The sequence below is a fragment of the Strix uralensis genome, chromosome 11 (assembly GCF_047716275.1).
Source record: "Strix uralensis isolate ZFMK-TIS-50842 chromosome 11, bStrUra1, whole genome shotgun sequence".
In the NCBI taxonomy this organism is placed as follows: domain Eukaryota; kingdom Metazoa; phylum Chordata; class Aves; order Strigiformes; family Strigidae; genus Strix; species Strix uralensis.
In genome coordinates, this window is record NC_133982.1 from 10940609 (window position 1) to 10960739 (window position 20131).

At 43.1% G+C, this 20131-nt stretch overlaps 1 protein-coding gene across 7 annotated transcripts; it reads right to left on the reverse strand.

The window, feature by feature from the left end:
- Window positions 1–2216: 2216 nt before the first annotated feature.
- Window positions 2217–20111, reverse strand: KIF23 (kinesin family member 23). Of its 7 annotated transcripts, XM_074880519.1 has the most exons (24): window positions 20002–20111; window positions 19811–19880; window positions 19520–19648; window positions 18016–18121; window positions 16735–16871; window positions 15948–16057; window positions 15193–15363; window positions 14204–14245; window positions 13665–13777; window positions 13395–13516; window positions 12743–12845; window positions 12350–12429; window positions 12140–12259; window positions 11477–11636; window positions 10795–10962; window positions 10405–10562; window positions 9851–10024; window positions 8991–9179; window positions 8313–8615; window positions 6219–6449; window positions 5081–5163; window positions 4727–4808; window positions 4540–4610; window positions 2217–3007 (listed from the first exon to the last, which is right to left on the reverse strand). In XM_074880519.1, exons 1-24 carry the CDS (start codon window positions 20010–20012, stop codon window positions 2992–2994), a joined length of 2949 nt encoding a protein of 982 aa, XP_074736620.1. In that variant the 5' UTR covers window positions 20013–20111; the 3' UTR covers window positions 2217–2991. The 7 variants fall into 7 exon arrangements, 6 of the variants coding, with proteins under 6 accessions (XP_074736620.1, XP_074736622.1, XP_074736624.1 ...); XM_074880521.1 differs by lacking the exon at window positions 14204–14245; XM_074880523.1 differs by lacking the exon at window positions 8313–8615.
- Between the last annotated feature and the right edge of the window lie 20 nt (window positions 20112–20131).

Consider the following 20131-nt stretch of genomic DNA (forward strand, 5'->3'; position numbering starts at 1 on the left):
TCCCACTGAATGTCAACGGAGACTAAAGAACGACAAGTACACAGAGATACCCACAATAAATGCCAGACCTTGTTAGCTGAGTAAATTGTGTGCTTAGCTGAGTCTTAGAGGAGTCTTTGCAGAGTAAACACTGCCAGTACTATGCGGGCAAGTAAATATGTGAAGAAGACGCAAATACACCAAGAAGGGCTTCAGAGGAATGTGATCGGGTGGTGCCCAACACAGCTCTGCTGATGGAAAAGCCTTGTTAGACCCAGGCTAGGAAACAGCCTGATGGGCACGCTGAGCTCCTCCCACCATTGCTGCTGTAAGGGTCCCCATGTCTTCTCCTCCCTCGAGCTACTAGGCTGTAACCTCACCCGCAAAGGGCCCAAGGCCCCATCCAAGTCCCGTTTCTTTCCAAACACAGACCTGGGGCAGCTTGCAAAGCTCCTTCTTGCTCAGTAGGTTCCAATCTTCAGTTCTCTATGGCGCCCATCCTGGGAGGCAATAACAGCATTTGAGTAATTAAAGATGTAACTGGTTAAGACAGGAGGTAGGAGCAGGAGGGTTGTGTTGGCTGCAGAGGCAATGACTAGTCAAGACTTCAAGCTGAGAAGAGGTGCCCAGCCTTCACCCTGCCCCTCAATTCTGCTCAGAGGCACCTGCAGCACAGTTCGCTCCATGACAGACCTCGAGGGCAGTGGAGGCACATGAAAAACAAGTCACGAACTCGAGACAAGTTGTTACCATGCTGCCACCCCCCTCACAGAACCAGCAAGGACAGATCTCCTCCTTAGCAGGGCCTTATCTTTGCACTTTTGATTAACCCTTATAATAAAGTGGCTACAGCAACAGTTTGTGTTTAACAGCTTTCTCCTCCAAAATAAGGTATTTCCAAGCAAAGCTCTTGCAAAACATTACACTTCAAAACAGAACTAGGCAAGGACTGAGATAAAAACACTTTGGCCGCCTGTCCTTTGCCACCAGCGATACGAAAATCAGCATTTTGAGAGCCAACTCAGATGCTTTTCACATCGTTTTTGGAGTGACCCAAAGCCACATTCTGTAGCTAGATATTTTTCCTTTACAAAGCCCTGAATATCCGTTTCTCATGTCTCCCTCCCAGGTTTCCCCAGTAACACTTTCAATATGACACACGCCCATGACAGGATGAATCCAAATCGAAGAGAGAACATGTTTGACAGCTTGCACATCATTAATAGTAGATTAATTATTTTAGTGTATGCAAAGGAGGCGATTGAAATGCCAGAAATAGAAGCATGGGCCTTATTTAAGCTTATTTTGTTATTTCTGCTGGCTGCCCTTCCTATCCCTACCCCCCATGGGGTAGCAGCAAAAGGCAGGAAGATGGGTGGCCGAGGGGAGCCCCCTGAGCGGCTCAGGGGTCTCCCAAGACTCGGGGAGGGGGGTGGGAAGGAGGAATTCCCTGCCCCAGGCAGCACAGCGCCTGCCTCCCTGCAGCAGGGCCGCGGGGAGGGACCCAGCGCCAGCCCTGACAGCTATTTCACACCATCTAGTGGCATCAGCTCACCATGCCGCCCCAGCAGCGTGGCCGCTCACCGGGGCTTGGAGGATTTTTTGTTTCCCAGGCCAAGGCAAAAGCCTCTGAAACCATCAAGCGGCACTGCCTGCTCCAGAGTAAGCGTGCTCTGCCCCAGGCCTTCTGAGCGTGCTCGAGTCTGCTCTCAGCTAGGCAAACGCTAAGGCTTGCCAGAGCTTTCTGCTCCAGCTGTGGGCCAGGACCTGTGCAAAAGATGGTGTTTCTTTACAATATAAGCCTTTTCATGGACCACCTGAAAAAAAATTGGGTTATACCAGCTACAGGCACCCATACTGGTCCCTTTTTTCCTTAAAAAATATTTAAAAGGTATCCCCTAGGCATTATAAAAAAAATGTTTTTTAAACTTAGTCACAAAAGCTTTTTCTTATGCTGGAAAAAGCTCAAAGCTTCGACATCTTTTAACGATGCAGTCAGTCACTCGAAACCAACTGCCCTCAAAATCAACTGGCAGACACGAAGATAAGCTTGTCCAAAACACTGCCTTGGGATCCAAGTAGACTCCTTGGTTTAAACTTCAGAAGTATCCTAAAAGGTGCATTCATTCACAGCTCCTTGCACAGGACACAGCCAAGATGTTATGGCGCTTACCTTAGTTTCTGTAGCTGAGCATACCCTTAAGTAACAAGAACACAGTTTGTCAGAGTCATTGAATAAAAAAAGTATTTATTTTAACATATTTGCAGAGCCACACACATAGAGTTGTCACCACATCTGTGAGCAAATTACCTTTTTACCCCATATCTACACATGTAAAACATTTAATTATTTACTTGCACTACAAAATAAAGTAGGTCTGATGTCAAGTCACCATTACTCTTCACATCAGTATTCTTGCTTCGTTACTATGAAGGTTTGAAGATTGAAATGTTTTCACAAGCTGATTTGCATATTAAATAAAAGGTAATTCTTTCAAGAAGAAATCCATATTACCAAGCTGTTGCTAGTTATAATAAAATATGAAATGGCATAGAAACACTCTTAAAGTGCGTTACTGCATCTAAATAAATAGCAGCATTGATGCCTCTTCAAAACAGAGGACCTGACAAGGAAGGGATAGTGACTAGAATAGAAGTATTTTGCACTATAAAAAGAAAAAGCTGAAAAAAATACACAAGGTGAAAGCCTTGTCTCATTAGTCTATAAAGATACAGCTTAATAACAAGGGCTTCATACACACGGGACAGAAGGTGTCCTTCAGCTGTCCAGGGGACACAGCAGCAGAACCCCTCTACACCTACTGAAAATATACACACCACAGACATGCTTCTTTGGGATCGCAAGAAATAGCTCCCATTTAACCACTGCCTAGCACAGGCCATTTGAAAAATATAGAGCTTGTAGTGATAACAAAGCAGTTTTTATCGAGTTTATCACTGGCATCGGTCTGATAAAAATCAAGAGCATTCCAACGCAGTAGTACGTTAAGTTCATGGCTTTCTTCGCCTAAAAAAGAAAAAAGCCACAAACAACTTTCAGATTTTACACAGCAGTTTTCCTTAGCAGCAGCAGAATAGGTAAATAGGCTATTGACTGTATACATAAGTCTCACATACCTCCTATGCTAAAAATGCAACAATTAACACAACTAAAGAGCTTATTTATCAAGAAACACTTGTATTTTGCTTTTTTTAGACAGCCGTGAGCGTAAAACAAAGTTTTATTTAAATTATTTAATAAATTAAGATAAATACAAGTTCCAACCCAATACACAGGCAAACTAAACGATTTACTACAATATCACAAGGCTGTAGGAAGGCTGCAAGTAACAGCAGCCACCTTGAGCAGGTCCCAGTTACTAAGAGATGTAATAAAGTGTATGAAAGGCACATATTTGTCATCTTATCTGAAAGGGGGATTACTGATTTCAGACACTCTCCAAAACACCCTTCCACCATAGTTCTAAACTCTCTGGATTCCAAATGCAGTAAGTTTAGCTGATTTTGGCTTCATAGAAACCTCTGTACCTCTCCAGCCCTCTCCTGCCTATAAACATGTCTTGCAAAACTGCAAATTTTCTTCCCCTGAGCTGAACAGGTGACTTCCACAGCACCGCCAGCACCTACAAGAGGCCAAATCTGGATACTGAATTCTGTTCTGCAAGACCTAGTTTAACAAAACTTTCTTATCCGAAGCATATCTTTTGTCAGTGAAGTGTTTTGTTAGATGTGGGTGCTCAGGTGTTGGGTACGAGCCTTACAAACCGCTGGATCATTTGGACTTTTTGCTAAAAATTGGGCCTTCTGCTTTGGTAAGCTTGCATTTATGTGTGCAACCACCACTGATCCCACCACGTTAAAGAGTGATGAGACAGCCCTGAAGAATTCAGACTGTTATCTGTGCACTGGAAGGAGAGGAGCTTCTTCTAGCATGACTAGAGCCCTTGCTTCCTTACAGGTGCCTTGACAATTACACAGCAGGTAGCAGCTGGAATAGGAGCTACATTCAAGTATATCATTAGGTATATACCACAGTTTCCTCCTCCCTAAACTATACTGAAATGAATACTAAGGTATTTGTAATCTTTTTTAGATTCAGTTTATCTAAAGATATAAAAATGAATCTATTTTACTGCATCAGCACCTGCTAAAGGCTGGGGGTGGGGAGAAGAGGGATAGAGCTTCGTACTTTGTCACTGCCATCCCTAACCCAATGCCACTCTGGACCTGCCAGGCATCCTAGTTCCCAGTTTTTTTTACAGCCAAGAGAGCACAAGATCCAACCTGACATTTTGCTCGCTGCACCAAACACCAGTTTTACCCAGAAGACAAGTTAATAATTCTGCTTAGAGTCTGCTACAGATCTACCCTGTCACCAGTTTCCCACACTGACTAGGCCTGCTTATCTTTCAAGAGGTATGCGCCTCAAACCTACAGAAGGAAGGGCAGCAAGGGCAAGGGGGGGGGGAAGAGTTCTTGCTTCAGATGTACCAAGGAAGAGAATGCGACACCCCAGCTACAAAAGGGAAATGCACTTACTTGGGCTGAGCATGATGCTGATACCCAGGTCCAAGAGCCGATCCCGCCCTCATCTCCACAGCCACAGAACACTGAGAAGACACAGAAGGTCAGTCTCTACTGCTCACCCCCACCCAGCCATCAGCACTACCCCAACTCTCAGCCAGATCCAGCACAAGATGGCCCCTTTCTTCCTTTTTTAGCTTACTCTGGTTTCTACATCAGTCCATTCCGAGTCTGCAGCACCCTCGGGTGGGTCAGCATTGGAAGGTGATGATCTTCGCTTTCGACTGAAAGAGGAGTATGGGGAAAAAGAGTTACAAGCCTCACCTAGTTTGGCAGATTCTCACACACAAGAGAATACATTTTATACTTTCTAAATAAATACTTTGCTCTGAGCAGCCTTAAAAGCAGCTATAGTATCTATAAGCCTCTCTGAGTTACTTTCATACAATTTCAAGTTAGATGCAACTTCTTGTTCAATCCTCTGGACCAGAAGCACGCACTGTTGGAGTTACATATCTCCCACAGTGTCAGAACCTAAATTAAGACCACAACTCACCCAGTTGGAGATTCTTGCTTCAGAGTTTCAATCTCTGTGAACTGAACAGCCTGTCCACCACCCCTGGTTTTGAAAACATCACCCTGGAAACCAAAAGCAGTTAACAAGGCACGGTCATGAGGTCAGTCAGATGGCTACAGCACAGGTTTTCACATGAGAACTTAAGTGCTTACAACAGCCCTTTCCTTGCAGGTTAATAGCCAGCAAGAACATGTGCACAAATACACTCCCCCCCATTATATATCTTCCCTTATGACACACAGGACAGTAAGGAGCAAACACCATCTACCCTGCTGCTCAGGGAGATACCCCCAGAGCAGTCACTGCCACGACAAAGATTTCTGCGTGTGATTAAGTAATGCTGCAGAAATCACATCATGAGCTTAGTTTCATTAGTTCTATCCCACAGCACGAACAGGTTCTGTTGTCAGCTTTGCAAGACTTTGCTTTTGGAACTGTCGCTGGAACCTACAAGGTTATCTTACAGGAGTGAGAGCTTTTTTAAAACTAAAAAAAAAGAAAAAAGCAATATTGGAAGGCCCGTGACTGTAGGAAAAAAGAATCAAAAGCTTCTTGCTACAAATTACAAAGAGCTCTCAATTTGCCTTGGGTGAGTACAGTCAGCGTTCTGGGACACAAGCACTGCAAGTGTTCAAAGCTGAGGCTGTCTCACCAATTTGTTTGGCAGTTGACTACTAGAAATTATGTCCTGGAGCATTTGAGCATCCATCACTGCAGCAAGCTTACTCATACCACTAGTGGAAATCAAATAACATCACTCCGACAAGACTGACTCCACGAGATTAGCTGCAGCCGCCAGTCTAAGGAACTTTCACTACAAATGGATTATTGCATTTTACTAGAGGAAAAAAAAACTTAATTACTTTCAAGGAAAACGGTGACTGAGATAAACAAGCTTGTAACGGTTTGTATGAAGTAATGACAAAGTTCAGGAAAAGTATTTTCAGACTCTAAAAAGCTCCCTCGAATCCAACTGCATAAGTTTCAAATTTAATCTCTTAGCAGACCAAGTCAAACGTACCCTTTCGCTAGCCAGCACGCCCGCAGCACAAGCACACAGCCAGAAATAGGTTCTGACAGGGTTATCACAAGTTTACAACGAAGGCGTTTGCTTTACCTTAATGAGTTTCGTTTCAATCTCCCCATCAGAGGCTAGCTCCTGGTGCGTCAGCATATACTTGTCACACTTAGCTAGTGCCTTTTCGCTTGCGGCCGCTACCGTGATGGCGTGGGGGACGTGCGGCTGCATGACTGTCTCAGTGGGCAGGTTAGAAGGTGGTTTGTGATCCACCCACCTCTCCCCAGCTGAGCGTGACCGTCGGTGTCTAAGGCGAACCGGAGGCGCGTTCTGATCAGAGCGGAAGAGAATCAGGAGAAATCAGCACACAGTAAATCTCTCAGAGGGTATCATTAGCAGAAGTGAACTTTGCCGGTCTGGTTAAGATGTGTTTGTATGAAGCTCAAAACGTCAGTTCCTAAAGCGCTTCCAGAGCGCATCCCGAAAGGCACCATTACCAGGAGCCTTGCATAAAATTATTAATGAATTATTTGCGTGCCAATTCCTGTTTCTTGTAAATTTTAGTTAAGTGTTATCCAATCTGTTGCATTCCCCACCTAGAAAAGTTTCCTCAAGGAGGATTTCTTTGTTGAGTAATCCTCCTCCCACGTTTCCAAATCAAAACAGATTGCTGCAAACATATTAACCAACCAGAAAGATAAATTTACGTTTCCATAGATGCATTCATGAACCAAACCACATTTTTTGAGGTAGCAAAGCAAGCAGACTGAGTATGGATTTCCAACACCTCTAAAGGGTACAAGGCCTCATAACACATCTGAGTAGCTAGCACAGAGGAAGCTAGTGCTATCACTTCTGAACCCAGCTGTTGGAAATCCACAAGAAATCATTAAGGTTCATGTGTTTTTTATTATGAACATGAACATTATTGCCAGTTGCTCAGGAAAATCAGAATATTCTGGAAACTTGTTTAAAAACCTGGGTCTCTTCAAGACCTTTGGGCTTTTGGAAGAGTATTTGTAGACTCTCTTTGTTCCACTGACGCACTAATTTTAGAGGCCTCTGAATCATGGTGAGGTTACATAACCCAGGCCCATGAACGCAAAGCCCATCCACTGTATTTTCAGGCAAAAGGCATCAATCAGGATTTCTCTGACCAACAGACACGTGACTGGCTGTACCCTTTACAGATAAACCTCTTACACAAGTCTAAAGCACCTCTTAAAAATTAAACATATAGAGGGAAATGGGGCTTTCAGCAAAAATCTTCCATTAAAATAAAAGAGAAAGAATTTCAACACTTTCTTCTCCCCCTTTTGGTGGGCAGGTACTTATTTCTGTTGATGGTTTTTTGAAACAATTCTGCCAAGGTGCCTTAGAAGTTAAGTTCTAAGGAGAAGGCGTGCTACTACTGGCCACATTTTACTGTGGCAGAGACCACATCCCTTACTCTGCTGACCGTGGCTCATCTATTAAGCATGTCCCTGACTTCAGAGGTGACAAAAATTTTGAGAACACTCTCAAAAAATGACCCATACCCTGATAAACTTCCTTCCTCTCCAGAAGCTCTCTCAAGAGGCCGGGGTTATAGAATTCTCTCCGATTTACCTGAGCCACTGCGACAGCGCTATAACGTGACAGACACCACCGATACAAGCATTTGCACGCATCAGTTCAGTGAAAAAAAAAGTCTCCCACCTGTAGGCAAAGCCCCCAGCTTTAATGCAGATGTGAAAATTAGGGAAGACTATTCTAAGAGAGTTAAAGTCAAGCCACACAAGCAAGATTTCCAGCAGATATTTTCAGACGTGGCTCACAAAACCACCTTTTAAGCTGCCCAGACAGACTATGGTACATTGCAGGCTGCAAGATAGATTTGAGGAGACAGACACAAGTTAAAACACAAGGACATTCACAGCTAGAGAAAGAGTCTAGCTAGTTCAGAGGTCGTTACAAGTGCTATCTACACGCCAGCAAGAAATACACACGCTGCTTTTAAGGAGTTTCTAAATGTCAAGAAGTCAGAGAATGAACAGCGAGACTCAATTTGGACACGGTACTGTCCTACAAGAAACACATTTTGGGGCAAACTCCAATCTATGTTAGGTGTGCTCAGTGTAAGAGAAGTCGTAATGAGCTTTTGAGCCAGACTAAGCAACACTACGTTTAGCTTTTGACAGGAGCAGCACTAACCCTGCAGCATTGATCCTCTTCTATTTCTAGCTCATCTCTACGCTTGGAAACCTCAACGACTCCAGTCCAGCACATCCCTCGCCTTCTGTCTGAGGTGTTACAGCCTCTACTTTGTCCTGGTTCTTGTTGTCTACTCCTTGCATTAGGAGTGCCACTGGTAGGCTTGTGCGAAGGGGTTTTCTGCTCCCATTCCATAACACAGGATGCCACAGAAATGCTGCTACAAGAATTAGAACGTCTGTGCCCCTGCGGGTTGCTCGCAAGCTGCTGGCTGTTAGGGACCTGAGTAAAGTTACTAGAAGGCTAGAGAGAACGGGAAAGAAGTTAGTGAACACACAGAACTGTCAATTCATAAGGCAATAAAACAACGAATACTGACAATGTGCAGAGTGCCAATTCAGCTATTCAAGCTCATGGTTTTGGAGAGGTATTGTGTTGCAGTGACGGCATTAAGGATCAGGTATTCTTCCAATACAAGTAGCGTTAGAAGGTAGGAGCATGAAAAAAGAGCACTGATAAATACAACTGGAGACAAAGATTTCAAAGCAAGTTTAAGTTATCCAAATTCTGTGCTTGGGAACTATTTTCTAGCCACTAAAACAGACATGGCCCACACTTTAATTCCTTCTTATAAATGTGCTTTTCCTTATATCAAGGAGCGTTTTAGAGGCAACTTACAGGTACTGGTGGAGGAGACACTGATCTCTGAACAGGCTTCTCTCGGTCTCTCTCTCGTGAAGGCCTCTCTGGCTTCTCTGACTTTTCATTTTTTGGTTCAGTAACAATGGCCTTCAGTTGCTTCAGTTTTTCATCTTTCACCCAAAGTTTGTTCTGCATCTCCAGCTGCTTTGCTGCCACACGACGCTCCTAGAGACAAGCGAGGAAGCATGAAGCACCTCACACAAAAGCACAAGTAGTTGTGCTGAGAGTTTGAAGGGAATTACATATCCACATGGAATGAAAGTCTTCCCTACTGAGATACAAGCTATTGGAAATAATGACATATGGAGCTAAAGAAAGACTTTCCAGATTATGAATCAGCACCACGTTCAATGCCATCATCATTTTGCTTCCTGAATTATGACAAATGGGAGCACGTCAAACTGTAGTTCTATCAAGGGTCCTGCAATAGTAACAGTTAATCCTTCAGATTTCCTTTCCTTATTGCTTGTCAAGTGCGGAGCTGAGCAAGATATTACATGAGAAAAAGCGGAAAAGCCTGACATCAGGCTTCTACTGACAACCAACAGAACAAGAGAACCGTTCCTTAGAGTGCCCCAAACCCAAAAGGACAAATTCTAGATATTGAAATGAAGTGACACCGTGTTTAAGAGAGCTGCTCCAAAATTCCTTGAGGAATTTATCTTATCATACCATATTTATAAAAGTTCAAAAAGTCTCTGTTCAAGTCCATAAAGCCAAGCACATCTCCATTCTTAATGCTACTACCATATAAAAATCCCCCACAAAAACAAACCCCCAGCTCCCCCCAGCATTGCTCCGTTACATATGTCCAATAAATAGGGCACTGTACTTACACACTCCTTCTCCCATTTCATGGTTGTTTCTGCCACCATGCCTTGCAACCGTGCCTCCAACCTACGCTTGTCAGAAGCCTGACGTTGCAACTTCTGGCTCTTGTTTTCTAGTTCTTGCTGAAGATTACGCTTGTCTTCTTCATAAATTACTGCAGTTTTCTCTAAAATGTCAATCTGGAAGAAGAGAGGAAGGACTGGGCTATGCTTCTTAGAAGCACAACCCTCTAAGCCCCTAATTGCTAGTTATATTTGATTGTTAGCATCTACTAGATTATATTAGCTGTTGTACAAATACCCAGAGAAACAGTCCACACTCCAAAAAAGTTTCAGAGACTTTACAACTTTCTTATAAGTTGCCCATCTTAACATATTTAGAAAAACCTCACCTCATAAGAAAGCAAAAAAGCTAAAAGTGTTCAAAGTTCCTCACAAAATAACTTTTAATCTTGTTTCTAACATCCACCTCGCAAGCAACTTCTGATGTCAAGAAGCTTGCCAAATGGTACGTAGAAAATGCATCTTGTGCTTAGCTTTAGACAATGAAAAAAACTGACCTTGAATTCCAAAGTTTTAATTTTCTTCTCCAGGCGTTCTAGCTCCATTTTCTGTCCTGATATTGTTTTCTCTTTTTCGGACAGTTTTCCTTGAATATAGTTTTCCTTGGATATAACACTGGAGTCAAATTCTTGCAGCATTGTTTTAAATGCAAGCACTGCAAGAGAATCAATATATTTTTATCTTCTCACCATATCTCCATAATATCAAAAGCAGGTCTGTTTTCCTCCTACCAATTTAACACTACCAGCTATTTCATTACCTCGAAAAAGGTTTTTTAAACAATCAATCTAGACCAGATACTTATTTCATGTTGGTACAGAAGAGATCCCTTAAGTAGCAATAAGGGCGCCAAAAATCTAGTTCCACATCGATGTTCAAATTCTTACCGTTTTTGGCAAACTCCTCTGACAACATTTGTCGTAGTTTATGGCGTTTTTCCAGGACTTCAATAAGCTTTGGAAGTGTTTGATCATCATTAACATCCAATAGCTCACATGAAGGCAGTGGAGGAAAGTTCTGCAAAAACATTTCTGAAACAGATTGCTCTTCTGTTTCTGCAAGATTTAAAGCCAAGAAAGTCTGTCAGCAAGCTACAGAACAGGAAAAATTCCATTTGACAATGCACAGCCACAGATCATTCATTCCACAGTACATGAAGCAGACAGAACTTAAGAATAATTAATGAGAACTAGAAGTTTTCAGAAGAGATGACAGTGTGGAGAAAAGATTAAATGTGACATTCTCGATTCATTGCTTTATCATACCTCCAGGCAACTTTTGATTTCTAAAGTAGGCCCTAAGCATACAAAAACATCAAAGTACCCTCCTCAGCACAATTTCCTTTCAGGAGCTGCAATAATGAGACCATGAATTCAACTCATCACCAGTAACAAAGAATTATTTTGTGACTTGCACAGTAACTGGGTTTAGCACTGCAGGATGAAGAGAGCAGCACCTATTGCAGACAGTTCAGTGAAGTTCCTTCTGCACTTTCACGGCTCAAATAGTTTGTTCTAAAATAGCCTTCAGCTCCTAACAGTAGAAACCACCCGACGTTCTAGCTTTTACCTCCATTTATTGGGCCACCCCGCATCTCCAGCCTCCGCGAGAGCTCCTCTCTGAAGGCCTGGTTCCGGAGGCGCCGTCCCGGTGTCAGGCCGCAGAGCGGTCTGTCCACAGGTCTCGCGACTTCAACCTCCTGGGTCATCTCTGCAAAGCGCATGACTTGCTACAAAAGAACAAAACCAAGCTTAGCAACAAAACTAACCAATGTAAGTTCAAAAGGGATATTTTAAGGTCAATAGAAGTATTAGAGGAGACATTATCAAGCTATAATCTCAAGTACATCCCAGCTAGCTAGCGTGTGCTTCTGAAGCGATCCAGAAACCTTCAGAAACGCCTTCCCGACCGCAGCCCCCAAGGAACGACTGTGCAGCCAGCTGAAGTTTTTGCAAGTACCATCATAGTAGGGATTAAGCACCTAAACACGGTTATTTGGACTTCTGTAGATAAGAGAAATATTTCCTATTTTACAAGCAAATAGCGGTTCTCATTTTTAAGAGGAAAAATAAGACTTCGAGGGCATATTTGCCCTGCAATATTATATTTGATTACCTGAAGCGCCCAAACAACAAAAAATATTATTTCTCTCATCTACCAAACAAGTACAAGAATTCAGTGATAAACATGAAAGAAGAGTAGAAGGGGAGGCAAGATCTGCAAGGAAGTTACCAAGCTTTCCTCGTAGTCCTCAGCTTTAGGATTAACACACACAATCATACGCACTTTTCCTTCACCATCAAAATAGTTCTTGAAGAGATGAGTCAGTTTGGAATCTCTGTACGGAACCATCTTAAAATAAAGGACATGAAAGATCTAGTAAGCTTTCATTACACCAAATCATCATCAAATCAAAAGATAATTAGATAATGGGTGGCATACCTTATTTGTTCCATACATCTGGTTTTCCCGCAGAATTTCAATACATGTTCTTAATGTCATTAGTGACTGATTAATATTACCTTAAAAAAGAAAACACAAAACTCTAAGCAGCCATTTGGATCGTGTTCCCAAATTATTTAGCAGTTTACTTAGGAATAAATTGCCTGGACCTAAGTTATATTTGTTACACATAACTGCTATAATTAACTGAAGTTTCAGAATAAGTGCTAGGAAAACCTTCTGGTTTCCAAACTGGAGGATTTGAGGTCGTCAAATCAGAACATCATAACAGAACACTTCAAACCTTCCCATGATGTCTTTACTAGGAGACAAGACTAACACGAGCATAAATTGGCACCTAAAATTACCAGACTGTCTGAAGCTGGTACGTACCTGCTTCTCGCAGCCTGTTCCCTTCAGCTTTTGTTCTATTAGTCCTTTCACTTCCAGCCAGATCAACTAAAGACAGCTGGCTTAAAGTGATCTGTTCTTTCTCCTGTTAAAGAAAACAAAATTACATTAGGTTGATGATTAGCTCTATATTCCTTCTAACAGGGTGGGGGGAACACCCCACGCCCCCAAACCTAAACCAGCATGCACACTTAAAAAGAATGTGTTGCGCCTTTAAAGTCTGAGGGTGTTTTACAGCCCTTAGTGCAAGCAGCTGTGCACCACTACCTTTTCTTGTGAAAAAGTTCAGCAGAGCCCTTCTGTCTCAGGCCACAAGATAGATATAACCACCGCGCTCATTCAAATCCTCAAAGTTTTAGATTAAGGTTTTGTTCAAAAGAAGCAGAGGTAAAAAACAAAGGAATAACCAGCTTCATGCTCCATTTTAACGCTCTACTTTCATTACAAAAAGGAGACAAATTCTGTCAAAGACTCAAAATTTAATTTTGATTTCCTTCAAAATGGAATTGCTACCGCTCAAGACACAGTAACTGTTTTAGTAGGCCACGCTCCAAGGTTCACCACCTTTTCTAACACACTATTCACACCCACATGCCCCTGCAGTTCTCCTTTAGGAGCCCGCCCCGGAATTCACCTGCAGCACGTTATCTCCATCTGCATCCAGGGGGGCCTGAGCCAACTTGATAATAAAGACACTGTGAGAGCGACTGGATTCTCGGTTCAGCTGAGTGTTTGCAATGCGCCTTTTCTTTTGACCTGTTTAGAAGAACAAAAACAATCCCTCCAAAAATCTCTTTCATTTAACAGACTCACCACCTGGCAAAGCCAATTCTGTGTTCAGCATGATAGTGTAAAGGCTGACACATCTGTACTGAATTTACAAAGTTATATTTTAAAGATTTACCTCTCCAAAACACTTCAAAAGCTTCTTCTGTAGATTTCACCTCTACTTCTGTGCATCCTGTGACATACATGTTGTGATTCTGGTCCTCACGAAGGATTTTGGATTGTGGAGGTCTTAAGAACAGGGAGGAAATAAAACAAAAAACCACTAAATTTGAGTGGAGTTTTATGTACAATGCACTGTCATGCAAATTCTCTTTTGTTTAACTACAAAATTCAGACTGAATATGTCAATTATCCATACAGCAGATGGAAGAGGAAGTACAAGTACATGGACACACATTCAGCCAAGATTAGTTACACTTCAGCTACTGCTTTAATTTAGAAGCTACGTTTAATTGCAATTCTTACTGAAAATCATGGGTTTGGATGGCAGCTATTGTTTTTCTACATGCATACAGAAGCAAGATGGCTTCAACAGCATTCTATATTCGCTAGTAAAGCAAGAAGAGATAGGGAGTCAGTCTGAGTTTATTTTCTGCTTCTACTAAAAGAAAATTTCACTTTCCAGTATTGGGAATAATATGCTTATGCACATACATAAAGTCACCATTTCGCACAGGAGTGTTGCAATTGTTCCACCTAGCAAAAAAACAGGGTTAAAAAAATATTAAGTCATTCAGCTTGTGTCTAAAAATCTTTCCACATATAATACACTGTAGCTTCCATAAACAGAAATAATCCAAAATTCTTTGTAGGCTGATTTTTGGACATAAGCACAATACTAACCAAATTATTTTATTCTTCTTTAAAAAGCATTCACAGACACTCAAACCCTTTTCAAATCAGTACCCTGGAGACAGCTCTTGCTGTTTCAGAGACATAGCATGTTTTGCTCTAGTTAGCCTTTGTTAATCAGCCAACTCTTTAATTAACACATGTACCGATGGACAAGCATAGGGTTTTCTTTAATGGATTTCAAATTTTTTAAAAAAATTATTCAATGTTTAATTTGCAGACTGTTTTTTCTGACAGTCTCAAGACTTACTCATTGTAGACATCAGCTAAGTACCCTTCTTTCCAAAAAATACCCAGAATTTCATTTATGAGACAATTAGTTTCTGTTTTTATGAAAATTACTGACATCAAGTCAAATAATATGCAAACTTGCACTAACTGTAAAGCAACTTTTGCCCAATACACTGTTTCCAGGGAAAAATGTGTCAGCCACTGAAGGGCTGACTTCAAGCTGCAGTCTCCTGCTAGGAACTGTCCTCACAGAACAGCGTGAACAGACTTAAATCCCAGTGGGATACAACACACTGCCTAACAAATTAAATATTTACTTATTAATCCCCCATTATAATGAGGAAGGGAGCACCAAGTCTTAGCAGCAACAGAACAACTATCAGTACTCGGCACACAAACACTATTGTCTGGACTCCTTTGCCATCACCTTTTTCTCACGATTTTTTTCAAGTGATTCCCATGAATTGAGCTAGACTCGCCAAGACTGCAGCTACAAAGACATATTGTAGTTCTCACAGAAGCATAATTGAAGTAGGAGTAATAGTTTTCATAAAACTAACTTTGGTTTTATAGGCTCAAAGGGAGCTTCCTCCAAGAGGTCATATATGTAGTTGTTGTAGATCTCAATATAGGAGACAAAGACACCGTAGACATTATCTTCATCAACTTCTTCCACTTTGCAGTGATCTTGCACGTTGATCATATCAGCAAATTCTGGATCTATTTGTCGCCTGTTGAACAGACAATAAGGGATTGTAGTGGAGTATCCACAGCCAGCTAACGTGTCAGACAGCGACTCTACAGTTAACCAGCAAATCTACTGACAGGGAGCGTGATCTGAGTACGGGAGTGCTCACACTAGCAGCTACTGACAACACACCCAGTCACATTAGATTAAAAAAAGCACTCTGAAAAGTTTTAAGCACATAAACTTTCACCCGACACTGCTGTACTCAGCTGCAGGAAGAAATGCCTCACAAAATTCCCAGTCAACATTTCTATCCTCCATTCAGCAATCTCAATGTTTTGCAAGATATCCCCAAGTTTAACTTGACGGTATTCCTACCCAGCAAAGTCACAGCATTTGACTGGTTAATGGTGAAAATAGACTTCTGTTGCCTGATTCTAAGTCTTCTAATCAAAATACTTAATTATGCAATTGCTCAAACCACATAAAATATATTAACTTTCCATTAGTATTTTTCTTTCATTTTTTCAAGTGAAGGATAAAGAGACCAAGGTAAGTTAAAACCACAATAACAGAGTAACATTTCCATTAACTGAATTCATTCTGCGTGTTACAATAGTTACTTACTTGCCAGATGGAGTTTTTGGAACAGGCATGGCATCTCTTTTCTGGCGCTCTAATAGAGCATCTACTTCACACTGAACATCCACACCGTTCTTGTCATCAAGCTTAAAAACCTGAGCAATGAGTATGTTTAGACAATATAATGACAAACACTAGAGAACATAAGGCGTTGGCCAGCAAAACAAATTATTTGATCAAGCTGTCTAGCAACCAGCAAATACCATGCCCCTCACTAACACTCGATCTGCTTGCTAATGCGAAGTAGATTTGACAGAAAACAGATATTTCTAAAATAGCTATATTTCATAAAAGCTCCCAAGATAGCATGATAACAAGGAAAAGATTTCCAGTATTATTTCAAATATATTTAGATACCAAAAAATCCAGAGATGCTTGACCACAAGAAAAGCCTCACATCGCGTCCTATATTACTTTAGATATAGTTTCCTGTGGCTTTTGTATCTTGTGGCAGGGTTTCATTCCACAATGCAGAAAGCTTCCTCTTTCCTTTTTTACTGTTTTAAAGAAGTTAATTAAAGAATGAGCGACAATTATAGGAATAGCCAGACCATACATCTTGATGAAATGCCTGTGCTAGCTACTACACCTCCCTCCTTGGCCCTGCTCTTCAGATCTCATGGGAATGAGGGGTTTTTTGGCTGGTTTTCTTATTAAAGTGCTCCAGTCATGTGTCTAGACAGGAGATACACACTTTGAACAGAACATTTTCTCTAGAGTTTTTAGGCTGTTACAAGCAGCGACATGAAGAATTCAGTGCCAAACTACTCACAAATCGCTTGGCCTGGAATGGGCCTATGCTGTTGAAGATCATATCCAAACACCGTGGGAGAAGTCCTCCATCACCTGGAGATCCTGTCATGGTGTGTGTTTTCCCGCTTCCGGTCACACCATAGGTAAAAAGAAGACCTAGGAGGGACAGGAAAGTTATGTAATGCTTGTAAGTTACACTTGCTGTCCCAAAAACCAGCTCAGTTCTAATCACAGGCCCTGCCTTTCCCAGGGCAAATGTATTCAGAAAGAATAATAACTCCTTTTGAACAGTTAACTGTAAACTATTCCAGCCCATCAAAAGCCACTGTCAAAACTAGAAGGGCAACAAAGCTGGTGCAGGGTCTGGAACACAGGTCTGATGGGGAGCGGCTGAGGGAACTGCGGGGGTTTAGTCTGGAGAAGAGGAGGCTGAGGGGAGACCTCATCGCCCTCTACAACTCCCTGAAAGGAGGGTGCAGAGAGGGGGGGATGAGTCTTTTGAGCCAAGGAACAAGCGACAGGACAAGAGGGAATGGCCTCAAGCTGCGCCAGGGCAGGGTTAGACTGGCTCTTAGGAAGTATTTCTTTGCAGAAGAGGTTGTTGGGCGTTGGAATGGGCTGCCCAGGGCAGGGGTGGAGTCCCCATCCCTGGAGGGGTTTAAGAGTTGGGTTGACCCAGCGCTGAGGGATCTGGTGGAGTTGAGAACGGTCAGTGTGAGGTTAATGGTTGGACTGGATGATCTTCAAGGGCTTTTCCAACCGAGATGATTCTGTGAACTAGTGTTTACATCTCTCGCTGCCAGCCACTTCACCTACAGCTGACAGGAGCTACCATCCCCCTGGAGAAGGGTGCATTTGGAAGCCAAAACAGAAGGAAGTCACTAAGTCTCAGGGTCAGAGGTCTGAGTTGTTATGCTGGTTACTGAGGGGTCTGACATAAGCCAGATACTTCAAGGACCAGCACCGTGATATCAAACCATGTCCAGGAGATCAAGCCCTACAAACTGCTTTCTGTGGTCAATCTTTAGGTGGATAAGTCATGCCTTTCCACAGGAAAAAAAAGCTTCTCCAGTTAATGGTGTACAAAAAGATTAGACCTTGACACATGTAACATGCAGGTCATAACAAAGGCCAGTAGTTAGAAGGGACAGCTTCCAAGGTTGTTGTACGGGGCAGCTGCTCTCATTGCACACAAGGTACGCATGGTTTTACCCAGACAAGCTAAGAAACCTTGAGACATGTAACAAGAAACTGCATGGTAGGTGTACAGAAAAGAGGGAGAGAAAAAGTACTCGCTTACCATTTTTCCCACGAATGAGGTCTTCTACTAGAGGTTTAGCCACCACGTCAAAAAGCTCCTTCTGAACAACAAGGGTGCCAAACACTTCTTTAAAAGAATACTGCGTCTGAAGAAAAAAAGATATACCATTCTAAACCTTGAGTTTCCCTGTCCAGAAGTTCCTTGCTTCAGACCTTACTCTGGTAAGATGGTGGAAAGCAGCTCTAAGATTCTACTTCAGGATTACACCAGTGTTTGAACATGGGCACTTGCCCCAGTGTAACTATTCTAAGAACAAGATTTGCACAATGAAGAGCAGTGACTGTCTCATTTTTGCAGAGCTTAAGTCCAGAAATAACCAGAAGGATCACAAAGCCTGGCATCCCAGCGACTAGAGAATCTCACAATGTACAGCTTCAAGCTCAAATTTCTGTTTGAGCTCCCACCATAATCTACCCAAGCACTGAGCAAAGGAGCACCCACAACGGCCAAAGTTGTTCCAGCATTTAATCATTTTGTTTTAAGCTTGTGTCTTTTTCCCAGTCTAGACTCATTCTCCAGTCACAGGTTTTCAGTACACTGTTGTTGTTGATTCTGGTCACTTTTCAAAACACCTGCTTAGGTAAATATTTAACCTTTAAGTTTTTGAGCAAAAGTTTGTTTACCAAAATCTTAATTAATCTTTGCCTATTTTATTTAAGCCTTTAAAGAGCACTTTATGTACTTCCTATAAGAATTTCCCATACTAAAATTGGAAACAAAGTATTCTACACCCCAATTAACTTTTTTTTTTCCTTAGAAACAGCATGACCTTGTCTCATTTTGAGTTACACCACTGTATTGGGAACCTGCACTTAACTGTTTCACTATGAAATCATAGTCAGTGCTACAAAACTCTGGCTCCTTGTTCTGTACACCTGATCTAAACTCTCCTTTTCCAGAAAACATTTGTATTGATCAAGTAACAATGTGAACTGCTCTGTGACCTGCTATCTACTTTTCTGCACTTCAGGACATTTCACCACTTTGTGTACATAATCTACAGCTTCACCCCTGCCCTCCCTATTCTATAAATAAGGAAACGTGGCTTTACATCCAACTTAAGTTTGGGATAAATCAACCGTTAATACACTTGTGTCTGGTTTAGCTTAAAGCTGGTTTCTTTCAATTCCTACATGAAAAAGTCCTTCAAGCAGTCTAAATATTTACCTGCTTTGCTTTTGTTCCTTTTACCCTCCTCCTCCACCCTACAGAAGCAGCCTTTTTGTATATAGAGAATATATTTAATGGCTAAGGAAATGGTGCATTTTTGCTCTAGATGGCTTTCTGGGTTTGAGAACTCGCTTTTCTAAAAGCACAAGCTGCCGACTTGCATGCTGCACGCCACACCGCAAACCAACGGAAAACATCAACAGCCAGGAAAAGGACCTCGGCCCCCAATACCAGGCAGCCCCTTCAGCCCAGCACAGCCCCAAGGCGGAGGGCAAAGGCGCGGATCTCCCCGCCGCCCCCTGCAAGCCGTTACCTCCCGGTACTCCCCGTTGCGGAATATTCTGTATCCCTCAGGCGGGTGGATCTGCACCGTGGTCTCGTTGATCACCTCGATGCAGCACTCCTGGTCCGGCCGGCTGAGCGGCCGCACCCTGCAGTACACCTGGGGAGGGTGGGGGGACACACACAGGGCCCGTCAGCCCTCAGAGCAGCCCCGAAGGGAGGCAACGGGCCCGGGCCCGGGCCCGGGCCCAGCCCCACCGGGCCCCCTCCCCCCCCGGTGCCTCCCGCCCACCTCGGCCGGGCCCGGCGGCCCCGCACTCACCCCCACGGGATCCTTCAGGCTGGGGTTGGACGGTTTCTTCAGCGCCGGCCTCCGCGGCGTCTTGGCCCTACTGCGAGGAGGAGGAGGAGGCGTGAGGGGCGGCCCCGCAACACCGGCCCAGGCGGGCCCAGGCTCGGGCCCAGGCCCAGGCGGACCCCGCGGCCGGATCAGGGGGTTGGGGAGTGACTTACGCCGCCTTCATGTCGCGGGAAGGCCGCAGCAGGCGGAGCTGACCTGTCGCGATCGAGGCAGTCGCAGTCACCACCGCCGGGGGCTTCGCGCTGTCTCCAACCGGCGGCCCCGCGCGCTCGCTTCAGATTC

Coding starts and splice junctions, on each gene's coding strand:
- KIF23 (XM_074880519.1), bottom strand. Junction 15,364..15,947: donor CCAAAAACTCCATCTGGCAA/GTAAGTAACTAT, acceptor TCTGTTCAACAG/GCGACAAATAGATCCAGAAT. Junction 4,809..5,080: donor AAGCAAGAATCTCCAACTGG/GTGAGTTGTGGT, acceptor CTCCTCTTTCAG/TCGAAAGCGAAGATCATCAC.